General features: G+C 48.2%; 1 protein-coding gene across 1 annotated transcript; it reads left to right on the top strand.

The window, feature by feature from the left end:
• The first annotated feature begins 2 nt into the window (after positions 1–2).
• Positions 3–26760, top strand: NTHL1 (nth like DNA glycosylase 1). The gene is made up of 6 exons (XM_040356487.1): positions 3–177; positions 3662–3885; positions 9329–9499; positions 12231–12390; positions 20675–20780; positions 26442–26760. The coding sequence occupies exons 1-6, from the start codon at positions 90–92 to the stop codon at positions 26569–26571; spliced, it is 879 nt and encodes a 292-aa protein (XP_040212421.1). The 5' UTR covers positions 3–89; the 3' UTR covers positions 26572–26760.
• The last annotated feature ends 481 nt before the right edge of the window (positions 26761–27241 follow it).

The raw sequence follows: 27241 nt of genomic DNA, 5'->3' as shown, positions 1-27241 counted from the left end.
CTAACCCGGAAGCGCCCGCGGAGGCTGCTGGGAGTTGTAGTGCTGTGGCGTGTTTTGCCCATGTGTGGTGACTGAGGCAGTGCTGAGGGATGAGCTCTGTCAGGGTGACCAGGAGTGGGAGGAAAGTGCTGGAGGTCGGCAGGAGGAGAATAGGAAACGGACCGGAGCAGCATGGAGGTAATATGGAGGACGGAGGACTGAGGGAATGAAGAGAACCTGTCACTTCTATAGACACATTGGGGGCTGACTTACTAAAACTGGAGAGTGCAATATTCTGGTGAAGCTGTGCATGGTAACCAATCAGCTTGTTCAAATGGGCCCTGGTGTGACTTGACAGGTTCAAATCGCACGACAAGTCGCACCCTATTGTGGGCAACGGCATTGTTCAAATCGGGGCGACTCGACTTTTTTGGTGCCGCACTGACGTGACAAAAAGTTCCTGCGCTATTTTTGGGCAATTTGAGGTGCGACTTGCATAGACATCTGAAGACGCACAGGAGTCCGCCAAGTCGCACCGACATGCCGCTACGAAACGATTTCCATGCCCTATGGTTTCTCACCTTAAAGCGGAGTGCCGACCCCACCCCCTCCAAAAATGAAGAGTCAGCAGCTACACATAAAGCCCAAAAATGCAGCCCCTGCTGTCTTCTGGGAAAAACACTGGGGTGGATTCAGGTACGACTTGCGCCCTCTTACGGAGGCGCAGCGTACCGTTTTAATGCTGTGCCTCCGTAAATTACCTGCGCTACGCTTCATTCACGAATCAGTTGCTCCGTAATTTGTGTGGGCGCTCCGTAAAAATGGCCGGCGTAAGCGCGCGTAATTTAAATGATCCCGTAGGGGGCGTGGATCATTTAAATTAGGTGCGTTCCCGTGCCGAACATACTTTCCCGACGTGCATTGCGGCAAATGACGTCGCAAGGACGTCATTTGCTTTAACGTGAACCTAAATGGCGTCCAGCGCCATTCATGATTCACTTACGCAAACGACGTAATTTTCAAACATCGCGACGCGGGAACGACGGGTATACTTAGCATTGGCTGCCCCTGCTAATAGCAGGAGCAGCCTTACGCGGAACCCGACGAACGCAAACGACGTAAACTGCGTACGCAGGGCGCGCGTAGGGTTGTGAATCGGCGTTAGTATGCAATTTGCCACCTAGCGGCCATCGTAAGAATGCAGCCTACGATACGACGGCATAAGAGCCTTATGCCAGTCATATCTTAGGCTGCAGTCGGCGTAACGAGCTTTCTGAATACAGAAAAGTCGTTACGCCGGCGCAACTAAGCAATTGCGCTGCGTAACTATGGTTACGCAGACGCAATTGCTTACGGAATCCACCCCACTAAGGGTGTGCCGCGCGACTCGCCCATGCGCAGTAGGGAACCAGGCAGTGAAGCCGCAATGCCTCACTTCCCGATTCCCTCACCGAGGATGGCGGCGGGTGTAGCCGAGGGACGAGTGATTGCTCGTCATAGGCAGCCGACATCATGGGCTCGCTGGACAGGTAAGTGTCCATATTTTAAAAGTCAGCAGCTGCAGTATTTGTAGCTACTGGCTTTTTAAAAAAAAAATAAAACATTTGGTGGAACCTCCGCTTTAATATTCGGACGCTGACCTATCCTGGAATCCAGCGGTGTCGGCACCCCAGCTGATTTTCCGGTGGGCTCTCGGGTGCTGACGCCGCCGCCATTCGTAGTAAGGGAAACCGGCAGTTCCCTACTAGCACACTGCGCCTTCTAACTGGCCCGGCGGAGGAGGGGGGGCCGAACTTCTGGGGGACCTCTCCGCAGCCAGGTCTCCAGGAAGTGGGGACAGTACCTGTCAAAAACAGGGGGGGGGGGCGCAAAAACAAGTGGAGCTTCCCCTTTTGGGTGGAGCTCCGCTTTAATTCTATGCATTAAGGCAGGGGTCTCAAACTGGTTTCCCTCCAGCTGTTGTGAAACTACAAGTCCCATGAGGCATTGCAAGGCTGACAGTTACAAGCATGACTCCCTCAGGCAGAGGGATGATGGTACTTGTAGTTCTGCAACAGCCGGAGGGTCGCCAGTTTGAGACCCCTGCATTAAGGTGTAAAGCCTTCTGTGCTCCGGCGAGCCCCACAGACCCCCCCTCCTGAGCCCGATCCAGTGATGCGCAACAAGCGCAGTGGCTCCTGGCGCTGTCTCGGGTCCTCATTGGACAGACTGATAGCAGGAGGAGCCATTGGCAGTGAAATGGGAGCAGGCCGAGTCCAGCTGTCTGTGTCAATGGATGCAGCAGGGGGACTCGAGAGCATGGGTGCCCCCATAGAAAGTGGCTTTCCGTGGGTGAGCCCGATGAAGAGGCGGGGCCTTGAGCACCAGCAGTGGGCCCTAGAAGGATTAGGGTATTTTATATATACCATATTTATCGGCGTATATCGCGCACTATTTTGCCCTGAAAATCAGGGCAAAATCGTGGGTGCGCGATATACGCCGATACCCGTTTTCCCGCCGCGCTTTCCCGCCAGTCTCTGCGCCTCTCGCACTGACGTCCTGAGCATACAGGACGTCAGCGCGACAGTTGCCGAGCCTGCCCGAAGATACACGAGTGTACTGCGCTCGGTATATGCCGGCGCAGTATTCAAACTCGTGGCGGGAAACGAGCGGAGAGGACGCCGGACCCGCCACAGAAGGACGCCGGACCCGCCGAAGAGGACACCCGACCCGCCGAAGAGGACACCCGACCCGCCGAAGAGGACACCCGACCCGCCGAAGAGGGACGCTGGACCCGCCGAAGAGGACACCCGAAGCCGCAGAAGGACGCCGGACCCGACGAGGCCGCCGATGGACGCCGCGCAAGACACCAAAACTGTAAGTACAAAAAAAACTTTTTTTTCCACAGGATTGGGGGCCACTTTAGGGGTGCGCGGTATACGCGGGAGCGCGTTATACCGCGATAAATAAGGTATATATATATTTAAAAAACACTTTAAAGTTACGCCAATTTTTTTTTAAAGTCGGCAGCTGCAAATACGGCAGTTGCTGACTTTTAAAATAAGGACACTTACCTGCCCAGGGCGCCCGCAATGTCTGCACCCAAAGCTGATCTATAGCTCTCGGGTGGAGGTGCCGCCATCCTTAGTAAGGGAATCGCCTTGCGGCTTCACTTTCTGGTTCCCTACTGCGCATTCGTGACTCTCGCTGCATGATCCCACTGGTCCCTGCTGTCTTCTGGGACATGTGTGTCTCCCAGAAGACAGCAAGGGGTGGGGGAGGAGGCGCCGGAAGTGGCGTATATAGCCGTGGGTGGCTTGGCTATCTATGCCCGGAAGTGGGAGCAAAATGCCTGTATTACACAGATATCTGCTCCCCCCCCCCCCTGAAAGGTGCCAAATGTGACACCGAAGGGGGGGAGGGTTCCAAAGCTTTGAGCTTTGACAATAAAACCTGGAAGCTGATTGGTTTCTATACAGAGCTGCACCCGATTTTGCACTCTCCAGTTTTAGTAAATCAAACCCCATATTATTTATAATCCCTTTACACAGGTTCTGTGGCTGATTAAGGTTGTACTTACATTTTACTTATTGCATTAAACTAGCCCCTGAACCTGTATAATGAATACAAAAATTCTGTGTTCGGTATTAAAGGGATGAGGTGGCAACTGTAGACAGAGTTTCTAATGGTTGTGTTGTTGCAGGTGAGGCTGGCGCGCCCCCCTCTGGAGGAAGGAGCAGGGTGGTGCAGAAGAGGGTGCAGGTGGCATACGAGGGCTCGGTGGAGGACGTGGAGAAGAAGCTGAAGTGGGAGCCGACAAAGTGGCAGAAACATCTGGAGAACATCCGGCAGATGAGGAGCGGACGGGACGCCCCGGTGGATCAGATGGGGGCTGAGAAGTGTTTTGATCAGAACGCTGCCCCAGAGGTATGGTCTGTAGGAGAGGGCCTGACTATTGTCCGCTTAAAGGGGTTGTAAAGGTTTGTTTTTTATTTTGTAAATAGGTTCCTTTAACCACTTCCTTACTGGGCACTTAAACCCCCTTCCTGCTCAGAGCATTTTTTGCGATTCGGCACTGCGTCGCTTTAACTGACAATTGCGCGGTTGTGCGACGTGGCTCCCAAACAAAATTGACGTCCTTTTTTTCCCACAAATAGAGCTTTCTTTTGGTGGTATTTGATCACCTCTGCGGTTTTTATTTTTTGCGCTATAAACAAAAATAGAGTGACAATTTTGAAAAAAAAAAAATGTTTTACTTGTTGCTATAATAAATAGCTCAATTTTTTTTTTTTTTTTTTTTTTATCCTCAGTCTAGGCCGATACGTATTCTACATATTTTTAGTAAAAAAAAAAAATCGCAATAAGCGACTGGTTTGCGCAAAAGTTATAGCGCCTACAAAATAAGGGACAGAATTATTATTTTGTATTATTTTTTTTTTTACTAGTAATGGCGGCGATCTGCGATTTTTATTGCGATTGCGACATTATGGCGGACACATCGGACACTTTTGACACATTTTTGGCACCATTCACACTTATACTGCGATCAGTGCTATAAATATGCACTAATCACTGTATAAATGTGACTGGCAGGGAAGGGGTTAACACTAGGGGGTGAGGAAGGGGTTAAATGTATTCCCTAATTAGTGTTCTAACTGTGGGGGGAGGGGGGTGACTGGGGGGGGTGACCGATCTGTGTCCCTATGTAGAAGAGACACAGATCGGTCTCCTCTCTCCCTGACAGGACGCCGTCTGCGAGAGCCGGCAATGAGAGATGATCTCATATGTAAACATATGAGATCATCTCTCATTGGCCGCACAGATCGCCTACCAAACGGCCACTCCAATTGGCCGTTCACGGCGATCTGTGATTGGCTGTGTCCAAGGGACACGGCCAGCACAGAAGTTCCCCGCTGCGCGCTCTGGAGCGCGGAAGGGGGCGGACGTCAAATGACGGCGCCCCAGAGAACTAGAACCACCCTGCAGGCCGTATATAGTCGTACGGCCGTCAGGAAGTGGTTAAGCTAGTGCATTGTTTGTTCACTTACCTCTTCCTTCCATTTCCCTTCTAAATGTTTTTTTTCTTTGTCTGAATTTCTCACTTCCTGAACGTTCACAGCGTCTTCCCGCAGGGATGTAGTCTCAAGGGAGGGGGCGAGCACACTGACTAACCCCCAGCCAGAATGGCTCGGATGATGGTGGAAAGCTTACTGAGGAGAAACAGGAAGTGAGAAATTCAGACAAAGAAAAAAAAACATTTAGAAGGGAAATGGAAGGAAAAGGTAAGTGAACCAACAATGCACTAGCTTAAAGGAACCAATTTAGAAAATGTAAAACAAACCTTTACAACCCCCTTGAGGGCCACAGTCAATGGGAAAAGGGCCAAATTAAAGCTGAAGTCTAATCTGCTTATTCTTTTCTTACCTGGTATCTCCTTACTCAACCCCCATCCCTCTCAGCCTACTAATACAATTTTTAAATAAAACATTTTCATTATATACTTTGACATCACCACTGAATCTCCACACTTCTCTATGCAATGCAGGCAGAACATGGCTGGTGGAAGGGGAAGCAGGGTGTTGTATGTAGCTTCATAAAAACATCACAGCCCCCTGCTTTAAAGCGGAGTTCCACCCAAAAGTGGCACATTTGGCATGTCATTTTTTGGGGAGGGGGGGTGGGGGCTTCGGTAGGAGTGGGACTTCCTGTCCCACTTCCTCTTTCTGCCCAGGGCCCAACTTCTCTTCACGCCTTAGGTGGCCCTTCCCTTTAGGTGATCTCCAGGGACATGTGACCGGTCCCAAGAGATTGCCTGCCCAGTGAGTGCCCGGCCGTGAAGCCGAAAGCTGTCACGGTCGGGTGCCCACACTATGAATGGAGGCGCCGGCCGGAGAGGGGGGGAGAGGAGTGGAGCTCCAGGCAGCCGCGTCGCTGGACCGTGGAGCAGGTGAGTGTATGTTTATTAAAAGTCAGCAGCTACACTTTTTGTAGCTGCTGACTTTTAATAAAGATAAAAGGCTGGAACTCCGCTTTAAAACGGAGTTCCACCCAAAAGTGGAACTTCCGCTTAATCCCCTCCTCGCCCCCTTACATGCCACATTTGGCATGTAATTTTCTTGGGGGGGGGGGGGGGGAGGGAGTGGGCCCTTCCCTGTAGGCGATCGCCTGGGACACGTGACAGGTCCTAGGCGATCGCCTGTCCAATCGGGGAGCGCTGCGCCGTTCGCGCATGCGCAGTGAGTGCCCGCTTGTGAAGCCGAAAGCTGTCACGGCCGGGTGCCCACAGTTGCAGTGGAGGCGCCGGCGGTGAGGGGGGGGGGGGGACTTTAGGAGCGAAGCGGTAAGTGTATGTTTATTAAAAGTCAGCAGCTACACTTTTTGGAGCTGCTGACTTTTAATAAACATAAAAGGCTGGAATGACAAAAAAAAAAATGTTGCTTTAAGACGCTGGGCGGGACTGACGTTTTGACGTCACTTCCGCCCAGCAGAGCTATGGGGACGGGTGAAGGACATTTTTCCTTCACTCGCAACCCCAGTCACTTGGCGAACGGACCCGATCGCCTCCGCTGCTACCGACGGCTCCGGTAAGCGTAAGCGGAGGGCACGGGAGAGCGGCGGGAGGGGGGGGGACCCTCTCCCGCCACCGATAACGGCGATCTCGCGGTGAATCCGCCGCGGAGAACGCCGTTATCGTGTACACCACCGCCCACTGAAAAGATGGATACCTCGGTTGTGGCAGCAGCTGCTGCCGTTACCGAGATATCCATCTTTAAAAACAGGACGTCTTTTGGACATGGGGCCGTGGTCAAGAGGTTAAAGTGGTATCAGGACAACCCTAATGCATACTTCTATAGCACAGGGCTCACTGTAATCTGGTCCCCTCCTCCTCCTCCTCTATGTACTGAATGTCCAGAATGTTGTGACGCTTTTCTTCGAACATTCTGGGGCAAGGTGCTAAAGTCAGAAGAACAGCAGTATTTTATCTGTGTGTTTTGAAGATAGTGGAGAGCAGATGTGAGATTTATTGGCCTGTGTATGTTCGAGCCGTTTGATTGGAATGCCAGTAAAATGACGGCGTGATCCGGACACTGTGCACAGATGAAACATAAGCAGCCGGGGATTGTGTTTACTGGATGCGGTTTTGGCTTTCATCTCCGTTTACATTTCCTGGATCATCTTGGACATGAGCTGCATTCCACCTCTGGTCATAAAATACATTAATACATAATGGTATGAGCTGAAAAATTCCATCCAAAACTAATATTGCAGATTCGGGTGCACCCCTACAGACCGAGACACGGGCCAACTCTTTATGGCTTTCACAGACGCCAGTAGGAGTCCCCAGACCCTCGTACCTGCTGAGCCAGTCTACCTGTTTAATTTTTTAAATATTTATACTCGAGGAAAGTAATAGTGTGTCTATTGTAAGTACAGTGGAACCTTGGATTACGAGCATAATCCGTTCCAGGAGAATGCTTATAATCCAAAGCACTCGTATGTCAAAGCCAGTTTCCCCATAGAAGTCAATGGAAACGAAAATAATTAGTTCCGCATTGACTTCTATGGCATGCAATACCACATGTGGCCAGAGGTGGGGGGCACCGGAAATGCTCAGAAAGGCACGGGGACAGCTCAGCTTAAAGTGGAGGTTCACCCAAATAAAATTTTTCTACAACTTCTTTAGACTTCTAACATGTACAGTCCGCGAATATTTTTTTCTTTTACGCTGTACATACCTTATAATCTATCTTTTCATTCCGGCTTCCGGGTACTTCTCCCCGCGGGAGTAGGCGTTTCCAAGCTGAGGAGGCATGTCTTCTGGGAGGTCGCCCGGATGATTGACGTCTTTTCAGCATAAGCTCCCCCCGGCGGATAAGGCCCCGCCCCCCATATTGCGTAGGCACGTCCGAGTCACGGCGTTTCCGACAGAAGCCGAACATGCAGATCTGCTTGTCGGCTCTATACAGCGCCTGCTTGTACTCGCGCAAATGCTCCCGATGCTTCACCGATATTTATTTATTTATTTTTTCCTCCGGAGAGGGGGCGGAGAGCAGAACAGTCCTGGGGTATGTAAAACATGCCACTGGAGAGGAGAGCTGCTGCCGCTGCCGCCGTCTAGTTGATATATAGCCCTTCCCCCTTGTCCGGGCACTTTGATAGACAGATCACCAATCCAATCCTGGGATGGGTGATCTGTCTATCAAAGTGCCCGGACAGGGGGGGGGGGGGCTATATATGACGGGCGCGGCGGGGAACACACAGCTATTCAAATGAAAGCTGTTATGTTCCCCGAGCGCCAATCAACTAGACGGGGGGGGGGGGGGGAGACCTACACAAGGCTGCATTTGGGGACACAAGGCTGCATTTTTAAAAAAAGTATCGGTAATCGGCGAGTAAATGAAATAAAGTATCGGTACTTGTACTCGGTCCTAAAAAAAGTGGTATCGGGACAACCCTAGTAAGCAGACATGTGAGTGTGAGTAGTAGCCCTAAGATACCTATAGACCAGGTATATGCAATTAGCGGACCTCCATCTGTTGCAAAACTACAAGTCCCATCATGCCTCTGCCTCTGGATGTCATTCTTGTGGCTGTTAGGGTCTTGCTATGCCTCATGGGACTTGTAGTTCTGCAACAGCTGGAGGTCCGCTAATTGCATATCCCTGCTATATGATAATCTCTGTGAGCAATGCTGGGCCCCCCTTGCAGGTTGATCTTGGGGGGGGGGGGGGGGATAGCGCCTCCTTTTGGAATAAAGCACAATGTAAAAAGTTTGCGCATCAATATCAAATGTAAACAATAAAGAAAAATAGAGCTGTGTGTAATATTTTGAACAAACAAACCTATTAAAGTTTTGCCCTCAGAGGTGATATATTGTGATTTGTAATACTCAGTCACTAAAATAAGCGCTAAAACTCCCCAAAATCTTATGACCCCTTTAAAACGAATTGGTGAATAAAGTTACTCTCCGATGCGTTTCATCAGGGGCACTTGACGACGTTGGTGACAAAACGCATTGGGCGGAGCTTACTGATCCGAGAGAGTGAGACTTGCATCTTGTATGTCTTTGGCTTCCACTGTTCCCTGTGCACTGCGATAGTAAGGCGGGGTCGGATGGGAGCCGCTTCCTGTGTTTACTAAGCAGTAGGGCAGCTGCTTGTCACAGGACCTGGATGCTAGTGAATATCGCTGTAGTAGCCTGTGATTTCCAGCTTCCATGGGAATCAGCCAGCTATGGCATATGCACACTTCTATTGGTCCAAGCTGGTAAAATAGTCCTTGCCTAATTTTCAGTGGTGTAGAGGGTTCAAATGATCTGAAGTACTGAAAGCTACATGATGTCGCCTTATCTAAGCGCTGTCTCTGTGCAGGTGATGCGTTATCAGGTCCTGCTCTCCTTGATGCTCTCCAGCCAGACAAAGGATCAGGTGACCTCGGCAGCCATGGCCAAGTTGCGGGAGCATGGACTGAGTGTACAGAGGATTCTGGAGACCGACGAAGAGACTTTGGGGAAGCTGATCTATCCAGTAGGGTTTTGGAAGGTGAGTGGGGCAGTGTTTATTACCATATTGTGTATGTCTTGTCTGTCGCAGATGTTTCCACCTGTCTGTGAGTGTACAGTGAGCCATGCATGCACAGCTCAGTGTACAGGCTGGGCACAATTCTGTGCCAGGACGTCCAACCTCATCTAGCTCTGAGGTCTCCAAACGACGGCCCAATTGCTCAGGAACTCTCAGCGGTAACTTTGCAGGGCTTCGTTCCAAGGTGAGTATTTTGTAATGTGCTAGTAAACTAGCACATTATGCCATTGTTTTGCAGGTTTTCTTCTCTTTTTTTTTTAACCAAAAATGCACCTTCGCCTAAGTAACCCCTTGATCACCCCTAGATGTTAATCCCTTCCCAGCCAGTGTCATTAGTACAGTGACGGTGTATAGTATTATCACTGTATTAATGTCACTAGTGCTGGCAGTTAGTTCACCTCAGCGATGGTTAGTGCCAGATTGACTGCCACACTATCACAGCGACATTCTAAGTCGCTGATCACTGCCATTAGTAGTATATAAAAAAAAAATCCAAATATATATACCATAGTTTGTAGACACTATTGGGTAGATTCAGGTAGATAGGACTAAAGTTACGGTGGCGCAGCTTACCTTTTTTAGGCTACGCCACCATAAGTTAGCTAGGCAAGTACATGATTCTCAATGTACTTGCCTGCTAATATACGGCGGCGTAGCCTAAAGCGGGCGGGCGTAAGGGCGCCGAATTCAAATGTCTTGGAGGGGGGCGTGTTGTATGGTAATGAGGCTTGACCTCATGTTTTTTTACGCCGGGCGCCTACATTTCCCAGTGTGCATTTCGGCTAAGTACGCCGCACGGGCCTATTGATTTTGACGTGGACGTAAATCCCGATTCGCGGACAACTTACGCAAACAACGTAAAAAATTTGAATCTCGCGGCGGGAACGGCGGCCATACTTTAACATTGTTATTCCACCTCATAGGTGGAATAACTTTAGGCCTGCTAATGCCTTACGGAAGCGGCGTAAAACTACTGCGGCAGCCGGGCGTACGTTCCTGAATCGGCGTATCAAATCATTTACATATTCTACGCCGACCGCAATGGAAGCGCCACCTAGCGGCCATCCGAAAAATTGCAACCTAAGATAGGACGGCGCAAGCCGTCTTATCTTAGATATGTTTAAGCGTATCTCTGTTTGAGCATACGCTTAAACATAAGTCGGCGTAGATTCTGAGTTAGGTCGACTTATCTACTGATAAGCCGGCCTAACTCTACCTGAGTCTACCTATATGACTTTCACACAAATCAATCAATGTACCCTTTTTGGTATTTTTTTTTTTTTTTATCACAGATGTGTAGCAGAATACATTTTGGTCAACGTTTATGAAGAATTTGATTTAGATTTTTTAAATGTATTTGATTTTTAATTGGATATGTTTTATAGCAACATTTTAGGCCTTTTTTGGTTGATATAATAAAAAAAAACTCAGTGGTGATCAAACACCACCTGAAAGCTATATTTGTGTGAAAAAAAATTACTGTACTTATCGGGGTATACCGCGCCCCGGCGTATAACGCGCAACTCAAGCTTAGCAAGGTAAAAAAGGAAAAAAAAAGAAAACGTACATTTTTGTCCTGCGTCCATCGTCAGCCTTGTCTGGCGTCTGTCTGCGGCCTTGTGGGTGTCCATCTGCGGCTTCCTTGCGCAGGGTCCATCCAGGTGTCTGTCTGCGGCCTCCATCCATCCAGGTGTCCGTCTGCGGCCAGCGTGTCCGTCTGCGGCCTCCATCCAGGTGAGCGTGTCCGGTGTTCGTTTTTGGATTTTGGCGCGAGCCGAGAGGAGCCGGATTTCCTGTGTGTTCGGCTCCTCTCGCGTGGCTGCGGGTGGAGCTGTGGTGGCAGAGCTTAGCCGAGTGCGCAGTACACTCGGCTCGGCTCTCGGAGAGACAGCGGGAATCGGCGTATATCGCGCACCCACGATTTTCCCCTGATTTTAAGGGGAAAAAAGTGCGCGGTATACGCCGATAAATACGGTACATAAATTTGTAGCAAAGTGCCGAAGAATAGCAAAAAATGGCCTGGTCAGGAGAGGGGTAAAAACTTCTAAAGCTCAAGTGGTTAAAATAGAAATGGAAGGAAAAACATTTGTGTATGTATATTTTAATGTATAATATAAATAACTTTTCTTATTAAGTGATCACATGATCTCTGTTCTCAGCGGCAAAAGAGACATAGAGAGAAGGGACGCCAACTGTCAGTAAATTCATGGACAGTTTGTGAAATCTGTGATTGCATGTCTGTAATGCACATTCACGGGCAGATGTACAAATCATGTCTTTTACAAACTGTCCATGAATTTACTGGTAGTTGGCAACCCTCATAGAGAAGTAGGGAGGAGGGTTGTAAGCAGGAGGCAAAGAAACAGCAGTACACTGAGCGTCCCAGTAAATAGCTGTGCGGGGGGGGCGGTATGTTCTCCCAAGTAGAATGCTAAGAAAAATTAAAAAACCCGACCACACAGGTATGGATGTGATTGCACGAAGTAGGATAGCAGCGGAACTGGTATGATTTCCAGGTATTTGACACAATCAAAGCAATGCAAAGGAAACCGGATACCTTTTATTATAAGTACATGGAACAATATACACAATATACACATATCGGACATAGAAAATGTTTGGGTGATATACACTTTAACTGGTGTAAAGTTAATAGAAGTGGAGTAACGAGTGTCTTGCCTTCTTCCATCAGAGCAAAGTAAAGTACATCAAGCAGACCACGGAGATCCTGGAGGAGAAATACGGAGGAGACATACCTGATAACGTAGCTGAGCTGGTGAAACTTCCCGGGGTGGGCCCCAAAATGGCTCATCTGGTCATGGATATCGCATGGAACAGAGTATCAGGGATTGGTGAGTCTGTTAGGTTGGAAAATTACTCGATTTCTGCCTATTGGGCCCGGTTTACGCTGACGAGGCCCGGTTTACGCTGACGAGGCCCGGTTTACGCTGACGAGGCCCGGTTTGCGCTGACGAGGCTCGGTTTGCGCTGACGAGGCCCGGCTTGCGCTGACGAGGCCCGGCTTGCGCTGACGAGGCCCGGCTTGCGCTGACGAGGCCCGGCTTGCGCTGACGAGGCCCGGCTTGCGCTGACGAGGCCCGGCTTGCGCTGACGAGGCCCGGCTTGCGCTGACGAGGCCCGGCTTGCGCTGACGAGGCCCGGCTTGCGCTGACGAGGCCCGGCTTACGCTGACGAGGCCCGGCTTACGCTGACGAGGCCCGGCTTACGCTGACGAGGCGTGGGAATCACAGCGATTTCCTGTGCAGTTCCAGCAGCGTATCAGAATCGCAGGCAGTTCACACTGTGCTCCGCAAACTACTGTGGGTGTCAATATAAAGTTAATGACGCCCCCAAATCTGTTTGCAGAACGCAGTGCGAAATGTGGAATCGGATCGACCCATACGATCTGATTCTAGTGCAGACAAAAAAAAAAGGTCTGCATTAAAATGCATTAGCCACTTTCCGACCGCCTACCGCATATTTACTGCGGCAGGTCGGCTCTATTGCACGAAATCGCGTACTTGTATGTCATTCCGTGCAATAGCCACTGGGTGGTGCGTGTGCACTGAATCTACACGGGATGCCAATCAGCGGGTCTGGCGGATTAGATGTCCAACGGCTGCCCGCGATTGTTCTTCAGAGAGGCAGAACAGCGATCTGCTTTTGGAAACAAGGCAGATCGCCGCTCTGACAGGGATGAAGATGGAGATCTTGTTCAAAAGTGTCAGTTAGAAGTCCGCCATAAAAATATCCCACAGTTTGTAGATGCGATCACTTTTGCACAAACTAGGGGTGCAACGGATCGTCACCGATCCGTGATCCGAACGGGGGCGATCGGCACACCACGCAATATTTTTTTCCCCCCAAAAGATTTGCTTTGAAAAGCCTCTACACAAATATCGTTTGAGATAAAAAAATATGCAACGCCCACCATTTTATTCATTTTATTCTCTTTAGTTTCTGCTTAACCGGTTAAGCCCCGGACCAATATGCAGGTTAAGGACCTTGTCCCTTTCTTTCTCGTACATCACGGGACACAGAGCAGCATATTCATTACTATGTGGGTTATATGGAGTACCTTCAGGTGATGGACACTGGCAATCTCAAACAGGAAGTGCCCCTCCCTATATAACCCCCTCCCATAGGAGGAGTACCTCAGTTTTTTCGCCAGTGTCTTAGGTGTTGGTCATGGAATAGCTTGTCTCCTACATCCTTGGGATCAAGGCAGGCTAACCGGATCTGTCCAAGGTGCCTCAGAGCAAAAGTGGACAGTACCCGGGCCCCAAACCGTGGGGTTTTGCCTATAATGCTTCTCTTTTTAGAGAGCTGGGCCCAGGACTTAGAACCTCTGCGGTACCTAAGGTAACCTGTTTGCTATATGGGCCCAGGACAGTGGGTTCCTTTTTAGGACCCCAGGGCCTGAAGGTCTAGTACGCCACCCACGGAGATGGGGGAAGATTGGACCGCTTGCTATGCAAAGTCCTGCGGCATGGAGCAGGTAAGAAAGGGGGGGCCTGCGGGACTTGGTTCGTCGGCAGGCTCTCTAGGGAGATTTTTGGGGGATGTGCCTGAGTATGCTCTTGCATTGGCAGTTTTGGGCCACTATGTCTATCAAAGAGACAGGATGGTCTATGTATGGGCCCCCATGTGTGATCTTCCTAAAGATATGTGTTGCATTGTAAATTGTCTGCTGGGCGCTGGGTTGGGAAAGGAGCTGTGTGTTGGCTATGCTTTCCCAGGACTGGGGGGTCAGTGACTCACCTGAGGCCTTGCCTGTCTGGGTGCCGTGCGGTGTTGTCCTCCAGCATGTCAGACGCTTCCGGCGTGGCCCCATCCTCCGCAACGCGGGCGCGCGCCCTGTAATATAGGCGCAGGGTGATGATTTGCGCCGTTGTGGAGAAAGAGGGGCGGGACATCGAGTCTCATAAAAGGAAGGGGCGGCCCTTCCTCTATGCTGTGTAGCTCAGTTGCTTGCTGAGCTTGAAGGAGGAGGACGCAGATCGGCTGCAGTGCGGCTGAGGGCACCCAGTTGCGCAAGGAAGTATTGCAGTTCTGGTGAACAGAACTAGCTGTGTGGTTACTAGCCTAAAAAATTCCTTATACAGCAGATGGATACTTGCAATTTTTTGAGGGAAGACAGCATGTTTTCATAAAAAAAAAATAAAAAAAAGGTTATTGAAAAAAAAAAAGAAAAAAAAAAAAATATAGGAAACATACTGGTCTTCCCGTTTTGGTTTTTGGACGTTAATGGTTAATACCGTTCCCTAAACCGTACTATTTCTTTCTCCTAGCTACAACCATCAAAGGTTGTAAGCAGGGGTACCTCGGTATTGTACCATGGCTTCCAAAGGTTCAGGATCAGGGGGTACAAAAGAAAGGGGCTCCCCCTCAGATTCTGATGGTTCAGATCGGCCTATGCCGGTACTTTCCCCACAGGTTGTTACACCATTGGGCACCTTGGTTAAGCCATTAGGGAGATCTGGTGCTGAGGCTACATCAGATCCACCCAACCCTGTGTTTATCACAGAGAGTATGCTAGCCACCTCCTTGGTAGGGCTAGAGAAAAGATTAGCGGCTATGATAGCCAAATCTACACCGGGTAAAAAGCGGACTAGGTCTCCGTCGCCTGAGTGTGGACCCTCAGATGCTGAGGTTCTCTCCCCGGGGGGATTTGAGTTGCAGGAGGATCATTTGGACCAGGACCAAATAGGTTCAGAGGTGGAGGATTCGGCTAATGAAGAGCCTTGCTCAGCCTCCCAAGCGGAAAGCTTCTGGGTCCAATCCCTGACAGACATGGTCCACTTGGCGTTTAAATTGCCCTTGCCGGAACCTCAGGTTTCGGCCGTATCATCTTTAGGCTCTTTGAAATCGCCTCGGAGTAGCGCTGTTTTTCCAGTCCATCCTCTTTTAGAGGAAGTAATCTTCCAGGATTGGGCACGACCAGACAGAATCTTTTTACCACCTAAAAGATTTTCCGTCGTCTATCCTATGGAAGAAAAATTTGCCAAAAAGTGGACTCTCCCAGTGGTGGATGCCGCCATCTCCTGTGTAAATAAGTCCTTGACTTGCCCGGTAGAAAACATACAGGTGTTTAAAGAACCGGTTGATAAGCGTTTCGAGACGCTTTTAAAAACATCCTTTACTACGGCGGGTGCAGTAATACAGCCAGCGGTGGCTGCTATTGGAGTTTGTCAGGCACTAACAGACCAGACAAGACAAATGCTTAAGGTTATTCCGGCCCAACAGGCGGAAGAATTATCGGATATTCCTAGAGCCATGTGCTTCGCGGTGGATGCTATAAAGGATTCCATCCAGCAAGCGTCTCGTCTGTCACTATTTTTAGTACATATGAGAAGGCTCTTATGGTTAAAGAACTGGGAGGCTGAGCCCCCATGCAAAAAGCTCCTGGCAGGGTTTCCCTTCCATGGAGAACGACTCTTCGGAGAAGATCTGGATAAATACATTCAGACTATTTCAAGTGGCAAAAGTACACTTCTACCAGTAAAAAAGAAGGTCCGGGGACCTGCGTTCAAACGGCAGCTTCCCCCTGCTCAGGGGTCCGCCAATTCCAGGCAGTATCGACGGCCTCCTGCGAGATCATACTTTAACAATAAGCCACCAGGACAAGCCTTTGGAGGCAAGAAGCAGTGGTATCGTAAACCAGCAAAGACAGCCCCTAAGTCTGCCTCATGAAGGGACGCCCCCACCCACGAAGGTGGGGGGAAGACTGCGTCTTTTTTCAGAAATTTGGGAGACCGACATTCCCGACAAGTGGGTCCGGTCTTCCGTGGCCACAGGCTACAAATTAGAATTTCTAAGAATCCCTCCACCTCATTATCAGGAGTCGAGAGTGCCAGTCGAGCCGACAAAGAAGGCCGCCTTAATGGCGGCATTAAATCATTTGCTTTACCAAGGCGTGATAGTAAAGGTACCAGCCCAGGAACAGGGGCTAGGGTTCTACTCCAATCTGTTCATCATCCCAAAGCCCAACGGCGATGTCAGGCCAATCTTGGACTTAAAGGGATTAAATGCGTACTTAAAAGTACGCTCGTTCCGGATGGAATCCGTACGATCGGCAGCCGCCGCACTTCAGAAAGACGACTTTCTGGCATCCATAGACATAAAGGATGCTTACCTTCATGTGCCAATTTTTCAGCCACATCAAAGGTTTCTACGCTTCACAGTGGCTCGGCGTCATTTTCAATTTGTGGCACTCCCTTTCGGGTTGGCTACGGCTCCTCGAGTATTCACCAAGGTCCTAGCTCCAATTCTAGCCAACCTAAGAATCCAGGGGATCATTGTCCTAGCATACCTGGACGACCTTCTAATCATAGATCATTCATCTCCTGGCCTGGAACGAGCAGTGGCTCTCACGGTTCGATACCTAGAGAGGTTCGGTTGGGTCCTAAACCGAGAAAAATCAGCTTTCCAACCCACAAAGAGGTTGGAATATCTCGGCATGTCGTTAGACACGGAACAACAAAGGGTGTTCCTGCCTCGAATAAAGGTCGAGGCTATCAAAGAATTGATACATCTGGTTCTAAGCAAGAGAGAACCAACTATTCGCCTATGCATGCGATTACTAGGCAAGCTAGTGGCCACCTTCGAAGCAGTGCCATACGCTCAAAGTCACACTCGTGTCCTGCAGGCAGCCATTCTGTCAGCATGGAGCAAAAGGCCACAGGCCTTGGAATTTCTGTTGCCACTCTCATCAAGAGTCCGGCAGAGTCTGTGTTGGTGGTTAGACCCTCAGAATCTACTGAAGGGAAAATCTTTCAGCCCCGTGACATGGAAGATAGTGACCACAGATGCCAGCCTGAAGGGCTGGGGAGCGATCTTGGATGGGTGCACTCACCAAGGTACTTGGGCACAGGAGGAGAGTCAATTGCCCATCAATATCTTGGAGCTCAGAGCTGCTCGGTTAGCCCTCAGGGCTTGGACCTCCAAATTACAGGGGTTCCCGGTGAGGATACAGTCAGACAATGCCACGGCTGTGGCATATATAAATCACCAAGGGGGAACTAAGAGTCAAGCAGCTCAGAGAGAAGTGAGCTTAATTTTCCTATGGGCAGAGAATCATGTGCCCTGCATATCGGCAATATTCATTCCCGGGGTGGACAACCTGCAGGCGGACTTCTTGAGTCGTCAGACTCTGTCGCCAGGGGAATGGTCTCTGCATCCGCAAATTTTTCAGATAATTTGCCAGAGGTGGGGAATGCCGGACGTGGATATCATGGCATCAAGGCTCAACAAGAAGCTAGACAGGTTCATGTCCCGGACTCGGGACCCTATGGCCTGCGGGACCGATGCGTTAGTTTGCCCTTGGCATCAGTTCAATCTTCTATATGCCTTCCCCCCGCTTCAGTTACTACCCCGCCTGTTGCGCAGGATCAGGGTGGAGCACAAGCCAGTCATTCTGGTAGCTCCAGCATGGCCCAGAAGGGCATGGTACTCACTAATCCTAAAGATGTCAGTGGGAGAACCTTGGACGCTTCCTCTACGGCCAGACCTACTCTCGCAAGGCCCGATCCTCCACCCTGCATTACGGCGTCTAAATTTGACGGCCTGGCGGCTGAATCCCTGATTCTTAGGGGTAGAGGTCTATCTAAACAAGTAATCTCTACCCTGATTAAGGCTAGAAAGCCAGTCTCCAGAGTAATTTATTACAGGGTTTGGAGGGCCTATGTTGGCTGGTGCGAGTCCAAGAAATGGCTTTCCCGCAAATATACCATTGATAGAGTATTAAGTTTTCTCCAGCTGGGAGTGGATAAAGGCCTGGCATTGAGCACAATCAAGGGACAGATTTCAGCTTTGTCAGTGTGGTTTCAGAGGCCGCTGGCCACCCACTCGCTGGTTAAGACCTTCATTCAGGGGGTCTTGCGTATTAAACCTCCGCTTAAGTCACCACTTTGTCCGTGGGACTTGAATCTTGTTCTGTCAACTCTACAGAAACAACCTTTTGAGCCGTTGGCTGAAGTTCCTTTGGTTTTACTAACAAGGAAGTTGGTATTTCTGGTCGCCATAGTTTCCGCCAGGAGAGTGTCAGAGTTGGCAGCCTTATCTTGTAAGGAGCCATATCTTATTCTGCATAAGGACAGGGTGGTTTTCCGTCCTCATCCTTCCTTTTTACCAAAGGTTATATCCAGTTTTCACCTGAACCAGGATTTGGTATTACCATCCTTTTTTCCAAAGCCCACTTCCAGAAAGGAAGGGTTGCTGCATACCTTGGATATTGTCAGGGCCATGAAGGCCTATCTTAAAGCTACAGAGAAGATTCGGAAAACAGATGTGTTATTCATTTTGCCAGATGGGCCCAAGAAGGGGCAGGCAGCTGCGAAATCCACCATTTCGAGATGGATTAAACAGTTAATTATTCAGGCCTACGGCTTGAAGAGGTTGCCTCCTCCGTTGTCAGTAAAGGCCCATTCTACCAGGGCCATGGGCGCCTCCTGGGCAGCACACCATCAGATCTCTATGGCTCAAGTATGCAAGGCGGCAACCTGGTCTTCAGTCCACACGTTTACAAAATTTTACCAGGTGGACGTAAGAAGGAATACAGATACAGCCTTTGGGCAGGCAGTGCTGCGGGCTGCGATTTAAGACCCTCAGAATCGGGGGCACCCTTGAGTTAAAATTTAAGTTTAAATTTAATTTTCTCAACTAAGTTGGATTTATTATGATTTGAGTATATCTCTAAATTAAATCCTTTTGTCTTGGAGATGTTCTCCCTCCCCTCAGTAAAGCATTGCTTTAGGACATCCCACATAGTAATGAATATGCTGCTCTGTGTCCTGTGATGTACGAGAAAGAAAAGGGATTTTTAATACAGCTTACCTGTAAAATCCTTTTCTTGGAGTACATCACGGGACACAGAGCTCCCACCCCTCTTGTGGGGACCATTTTGGGAGGCATACTGCTTGCTACAAAACTGAGGTACTCCTCCTATGGGAGGGGGTTATATAGGGAGGGGCACTTCCTGTTTGAGATTGCCAGTGTCCATCACCTGAAGGTACTCCATATAACCCACATAGTAATGAATGCCGCTCTGTGTCCCGTGATGTACTCCAAGAAAAGGATTTTACAGGTAAGCTGTATTAAAAATCCCTTTTTTTGCGATTCGGCACTGCGTCGCTTTAACTGACAATTGCGCGGTCGTGCGATGTGGCTCCAAAAAACAAAATTGGGGTCCTTTTTTCCCTGCAAATAGAGCTTTCTTTTGGTGGTATTTGATCACCTCTGCGGTTTTTATTTCTTTATTTCTATAAACAAAAATAGATCGACAATTTTAAAAAGAATTCTATATTTTTTACTTTTTGATATAATAAATATTCCCAAAAAAGATATACAATATTTTTTTTCTCTTCCGTTCATAGACGGACACAGCCTTCTTTGACATTAGGGTTATGCTTCTTCCTACCAGGAGAGTTTCCTGGTAGGAAGAAGCATAACCCTAATGTCAAAGAAGGCTGTGTCCGTCTATGAACGGAAGAGAAATGGATTTTACGGTGAGTACAAAAATCCTATTTTTTCCTTCTTAGGCCTATACGTATTCTACATATTTTTGGTAAAAAAAAAATCGCAAAAAGCGTTTGATTGGTTTGCGCAAAATTTATAGCGTTTACAAAATAGGGGATAGTTATATGGCATTTTTATTAATATTTTTTTTTTTTTTTTTACTACTAATGGCGGCGATCAGCGTTTTTTTTTTTTGTGACTGAGACATTATGGCGGACACATTGGACACTTTGACACATTTTTGGGACCATTGTCATTTTCACAGCGAAAAGTGCTATAAAAATGCACTGATTACTGTGAAAATGACAATGGCAGTGAAGAGGTTAACCACTAGGGGGCGCTGTAGGGGTTAAGTCTGACCTCCTATGTGATTCTAATTGTAGGGGGGCCGGACGTGTGACGTCAGTGATCGTCGTTCCCTATATCGGAAAAGAACGGGGAAGGTGTGTTTACACTTACCTCTCCCCGTTCTTCAGCTCCTGTGACCCGATCGCGGAACACCGGCGGCGATCGGGTCGAGCCATTGTAGGAACTGATGTTGCTGCCATCAGAACTCTGTAGGCACCCCGCTGACCATTCCGATCACATGTAGCGCTAATGATGTACGATCTCTGCTTACAGGTGTGGACACTCATGTACATCGAATTTCCAACCGACTGAAGTGGGTAAAGAAAGAGACTAAGAACCCGGAAGACACTCGGGTGGCCCTTGAAGACTGGATGCCCAGGTGAGGAAGCTGTACATCTGCATCTACAGTGCGGGGGGGAAAAGTATTTGATCCCCCTGCTGATTTTGTATTTTTGCCCCACTGACAAAGAAATGATCCGTCTAGAATTGTAATGGTCGGTTTATTTTAACAGTGAGAGACAGAATAACTACAAAAGTTATACATTGAATTGCATTTGCATGAGTGAAATAAGTATTTGACCCCCCCTCACAAAACATGACTTAGTACTTGGTGGCAAAACCCTCGTTGGCAATCACAGATGTCAGACGTTTCTTGTAGTTGGCCACCAGGTTTGCACAGATCTCAGGAGGGATTTTTTTCCCCCTCTCCTCTTTGCAGATCCTCTCCAAGTCATTAAGGTTTCGAGGCTGACATTTGATAACTCTAATCTTCAGCTCCCTCCAAATATTTTTGGCTAGGCCACTCCGGGACCTTAACCACTTAAGCCCCGGACCATTTTGCAGCTAAATGCCCAGGCCAGGTTTTGCGATTCGGCACTGCGACGCTTTAACAAACAATTGCGCGGTCGTGCGACGTGGCTCCCAAACAAAAATGGCATCCTTTTTTCCCCCACAAATAGAGATTTCTTTTGGTGGTATCTGATCACCTCTGCGTTTATTTTTTGCGCTATAAACAAAAATAGAGCGACAATTTAAAAAAAAAATCAATATTTTTTAGTTTTTGCTATAATAAATATCCCCCAAAAATCTATATAAAAAAAAAAAATTTCTCAGTTTAGGCCGATACGTATTCTTCTACATATTTTTGGTAAAAAAAAATCGCAATAAACGTTTATTGATTGGTTTGCGCAAAATTTATAGCGTTTACAAAATAGGGGATAGTTTTATTGCATTTTTTTTTTTTTACTACTAATGGCGGCGATCAGCGATTTTTTTCGTGACTGCGACATTATGGCGGACACTTCGGACAATTTTGACACATTTTTGGGACCATTGTCATTTTCACAGCAAAAAATGCATTTAAATTGCATTGTTTATTGTGAAAATGACAGTTGCAGTTTGGGAGTTAACCACAGGGGGCGCTGTAGGAGTTAGGGTTCACTTAGTGTGTGTTTACAACTGTAGGGGGGTGTGGCTGTAGGAGTGACGCCATCGATCGAGTCTCCCTATAAAAGGGATCACTCGATCGATGCAGCCGCCACAGTGAAGCACGGGGAAGCCGTGTTTACATACGGCTCTCCTCGTTCTTCAGCTCCGGGGAGCGATCGCGAGGGAGCGGCTAGAAACGAATAGCCACGCCCTCGTCCCGGATCGCTCCAACAGTTGGTTACCGACCGCTGCATGTAGCAGGGGGGTCCCGATCGGACCCCCGACGCGCGGAAAGGCATGAACGTACAGGTACGCCAATGTGCCATTCTGTGGACGTACATATACATGCGGCGGGCGTTAACCGGTTAATGTGCTTCTTCTTGAGCCACTCCTTTGTTGCCTTAGCCGTGTGTTTTGGTTCATTGTCATGCTGGAATACCCATCCATGACCCATCTTCAATGCCCTGGCTGAGGGAAGGAGGTTCTCACCCAGGATTTGATGGCACATGTCCCTTTGATGTGTCCTGTCCCCTTGGAAGAAAAACACCCCCAAAGCATAAGGTTTCCATCTCCGTGTATGACGGTGGGGGATGGTGTTCTTGGGGTGATAGGCAGCATTCCTTGTTCTTCAAACACGGCGAGTTGAGGCCCATCTGCCCACAACACTTTCCCTCAGTTCTCCTCTGAATCATTCAGATGTTCATTAGAAAACTTCAGACGGGCTGTACATGTGTTTTCTTGAGCAGGGGGACCTTGCGGGCGCTGCAGGATTTCAGTCCTCCATGGTGTAGTGCGTTACCAATTGTTTTCTTGGTGACGATGGTCCCAGCTGCCTTGAGATCATTGACAAGATTCTCCCGTGTAGTTCTGGGCGGATTCCTCGCTGTTCTCATGATCATTGAAACTCCACAAGGTGAGATCTTCCATGGAGACCCAGACCGAGGGAGAGTGACAGTTATTTTGTGTTTCTTCCATTAGCAAATTATCGCACCAACTGTTGTCACCCTCTCACCAAGCTGCTTGGCGATGGTCTAGTAGCCCATTCCAGCCTTGTGTAGGTCTACAATCTTGTCCCTGACATCCTTGGGCAGCTCTTTGGTCTTGGCCATGGTGGAGAGATTGGAATCTGATTGATTGCTTCCGTGGACAGATGTCTTTTATACAGGTAACAAGCTGAGATTAGGAGCACTCCCTTTTAGCCTAGGTTTACATTGCAGCGATATGGCATGCGATTTTGACATGTAAAATCACAAGCAAAATTGGTTTGCCGGCAATGGCACTGTCCAAATCGGTGCGACGCTGCATCGATTGCCAAAGGTAGTTTCTGTACTACTTTTGGCGACTTCGGGGTGCGATTTGTATAGACGCCTGTGCAGCAACTCGCACAAATTGACCCCCCCCACAGTCAGGACTGACATGCGGGAATGAAATTGTGCGAGTTTAGCTTAACACGCACGATTTTAGACCGGCAATGCAGTCCGACTTTGGGGCGATTTCACAGACATCTGTTCATGTACAGATGTCTATTCAAATTGCCAAAAGTTGTACAGGAACTTCTTTTGGGAATCGGTGCGGCGCCGCAAAGTCAGCATCTCGCCGATTCGGACGGTGCCATTGCCGGCAATAGCTGCCGATTTGCCATATCAAATCGCATTTGCAATCGGCCCAAGGTGACGTGGGCGAAGAGTGCTCCTCATCTCAGCTTGTCTGTATAGAAGACACCTGGGAGCCAGAAATCTTGCTGATTGATAAGGGATCAAATACTTTTTTCACTCATTAAAATACAAATCAATTTATTACTTCTTTGAAATGCGTTTTTCTTGATATTGCTGCTGTTATTCGGTCTCTCACTGTTAAAATAAACCGACCATTAAAAATTATAGACTGATCATTTCTTTGTCAGTGGGACAAATGTAAAAAATCTGCAGGGGATCAAATACTTTTTTCCACTCACTGGTTGATATGGTGGGTTAAACTGGTTGTAACCCCTTACATTTACCCAGTGAAGGAACAACAATCCTCAGGTGATGCACAGAGATGAAACAAATCCTCCTACATAAGTTGTACCTTTTTTATCTGCTGTATTCTCTTCTCTACATTCTGTTCAAGGCCCAGAATTAATAAGCTTGTCTGAGACTTCAGAAAATAGGGGGCGGAGAGCTGAATTTACACACTGCAGAGCTCGGTAATGAGATCTCTGAGGGCTGAGTGGAGGGAAGGAACAGGACACGCCCCCTTCACACAGGAACAGGGCTAATGCTGTTAATCAGCTGGAGGTCCCTTCCCTGTCAGCATTTTTTTCTTGGTGTCAGGAGTGATTCATGCTGATAGCAGAGTAACAAAGCAGCAGACAGAAATGACATCTAGTGCTTTTAATTGAGACAAGTAGCTGCTATAGAGCAGGGATATGCAATTAGCGGACCTCCAGCTGTTGCAGAACTACAAGTCCCATGAGGCATAGCAAGACTCTGACAGCCACAAGCATGACACCAAGAGGCAGAGGCATGATGGGAATTGTAGTTTTGCAACATCCGGAGGTCCGCTAATTGCATATCCCTGCTATAGAGAGGGATATGCTTTGTTCTTCTTTCATGTCTGAGATTTACAACCACTTTAATGGTTAGTCCTGTAGCGTTGGGATGATTTCACCACCAAGGTAACTGCACTGAATATGTGATCCTGCTGGGGAAGGAATAGTTCTTTGTATTCTGAGAAGTTACTCAAATATAAAAGCTATAAAAAAAAAGGTAATTGCACATTGGACGATTACCAGGTTTACATTCATGGTCAGGACATTATGAACTGATGTTAGGGGAAGGTTTCTTCCAGTATACATTGGGGGTTATTTACTAAAGAAATATAAAATGTATCCCACCTCCACCTTAAAACTGAACTCTTACATTTGCCATCAATTCATCCCTCACTTGTCCCCCTTAGAAACTGTCGCCTCCTGACCCTCTTGTAACTTTATTTTGTAAATTGCTGAGCAAACTATTTATGATACATAAATCTTGTATAATGATTAGGGATGCAGGATATCGAGCATTTTCAGGAGTATTCGCGAAAATGGTCCCGATCCCAAAACCGCTATTTTGCGGTGCGATTTGCGCCAATATAAAATGAATGGGTGAAAAGAATCGCATGCAAAACGATCAGGAATGTGGTGCGATTCCTGTCCAAATCACCCGCTAATGGGAAGTTTATTAAAAATGTGTTTACTCACATTAAGTACATATCTGCATCCCCATCCCGCCGATAGCAAATCACAGCTGCCCCCCCCCCCCCCCCCCAAGGTCTGCACAGGTCTACCCCCCAAGCTGACATCACTTTCTCCCTATACCCACAGAAGTCCCTGAACTTCTCCAGCCCTGTGGGCAGCTCCAGTGGCCATGATTTGCTATCATCAGCAAGATCGGGACATTAAGCAGATTTTTCATATGACCAGATATGTACCGTATTTATCGTGGTATTGCGCGTTCCGGCGTATAGCGCGCACCCCTAAAGTGGACCCGCATTCCTGTAAAAAAAAAAAAGATTTTAGTACTTACAGTTTTGTTGTCTTGCACGGCTTCCATCGGCGGCCTTGTCGGGCCTGGAGTCCGTCTGCGGCTTCAGCAGTGTCCTCCTCGTCGGGTCCGGCGTCCTTCTGCGTTGTCCTCCCCGCTTCCCACGCTGAGTTTGAACTACTGCGCCAGCATATGCCGAGCCCAGTACACTCGTATATAGTCGGGCAGGCTCGGCTCCTCTCGCGGTCACGTCCTGTACGTCCAGGACATGACTGCGAGAGAACCCGAGCCTGCCCGACTATACACGAGTGTACTGCGCTCGGTATATGCCGGCGCAGTAGTTTGAACTCGGCGCGGGTATCGGCGTATATCGCGCACTCAGGATTTTGCCCTGAATTTCAGGGCAAAAAAGTGAGCGGTATACGCCGATAAATACGGTACTTAAAGGGGTTGTAAAGGTTCGTCTTTTATTCTCTAAATTGGTTCCTTTAAGCTAGTGCATTGTTGGTTCACTTATCTCTTCCTTCCATTTCCCTTCTAAATGTTTGTTTGAATTTCTCACTTCCTGTTTCTCCTCAGTAAGCTTTCCAGTGGTGGAAAGTCATTTAGAACAGCTTACTGAACACCTTACTGAGGAGGAACAGGAAGTGAGAAATTCAGACAAAGAAAAAAAAAACATTTAGAAGGGAAATGGAAGGAAAAGGTAAGTGGAACCAACAATGCACTAGCTTAAAGTAACCTATTTAGAAAATAAAAAACAAACCTTTACAACCACAAAGTATCGGTACTCGATATTGGCGAATACTTAACTGAAAGTATCGGTACTCGCCGATCAAAAAACGATATTGGTGCGACCCCTAATAATAATAATAATGATGATGATGTTCTTTTGGCTTAAAGCAGACCTTCACACATGAAATGAACATTTTCTGATTTTTAGAGGGGTATTGTGACAACACTGGAGTTCTGCTTTACGTGTAATGCACTGACAAGCAATGCTGTGATTTGTAGTTCCTCAGCCTCTGCTTTACAAATCCCATAGATGGGGAACCAGGTAACATGTATAGATATTTCAGCTTTAGCGTTTACACCTGGGCCTATTGCAGGGATCTGTGGAGTGAGATGAATTGGCTGTTAGTGGGGTTCGGGCAGCAGATGTGCCTCCCTGTGGCCCCTCGATGTTCCGACTGTCTGAACCGAGACATCTGTCCCGGAGCCAAGAAGAAGAAGAAGTGAGGAGGACCCTAAGGACAGACCCTGATCCCGCTAGCGATGGACTGAAGTGAAGACTACAGAGAAAACACTAGATTAGAATGTTTTATAGACGACATGGGATATTTTTCTACTAATGACATTGTCATCTCTATCTGTGTATATATTTTTATATTTCCATTGTTTCAGTAAATTATTATTATTTTTTTTCTTCTGGAGTTTCTTTTTCTTTAAAGTGATACTAAAGTCTTATTTTTTTCATTTAAAAATAACAAACTTTATATTGTCCTCCTCTTTGCAGTTGGTTTTCTCGGGTCCCTCGCCGGCGCTCCTGGCCCCTCTCAAGCAGCTTGCTATGGGGGCACCTGAGCCAAGCCGGTGCTCTGTGTGTCCATTCAGAGATGGAGCCTCGGCTCGGCCCTGTCTTCATAGGCTCACTGATTTTGATTGACGGCAGCAGGAGCCAATGTCGCCCCAGTGCTGTCTCAGCCAATGAGGAGGGAGAGTCCCGGGCAGCCAAGTCTCTCATGCATCATCACTGGATGGAGATGGGGCTCAGGTAAATATTGGCAGGGCTGAGGGGGGCTGCCGCACACAACATTTGCATTAAGAATGTACAGAATGCATTAAGATAAAAAACCTTCTGACTTTAGAACCACTTTAAAGTGGAATTCCACCCAAAAATTGAACTTCT

Source organism: Rana temporaria, chromosome 6, assembly GCF_905171775.1.
Source record: "Rana temporaria chromosome 6, aRanTem1.1, whole genome shotgun sequence".
NCBI classification, from domain to species: domain Eukaryota; kingdom Metazoa; phylum Chordata; class Amphibia; order Anura; family Ranidae; genus Rana; species Rana temporaria.
The sequence above is the reverse complement of the archived record's forward strand: the minus strand, read 5'-3'. Positions and strand labels throughout refer to the sequence as shown.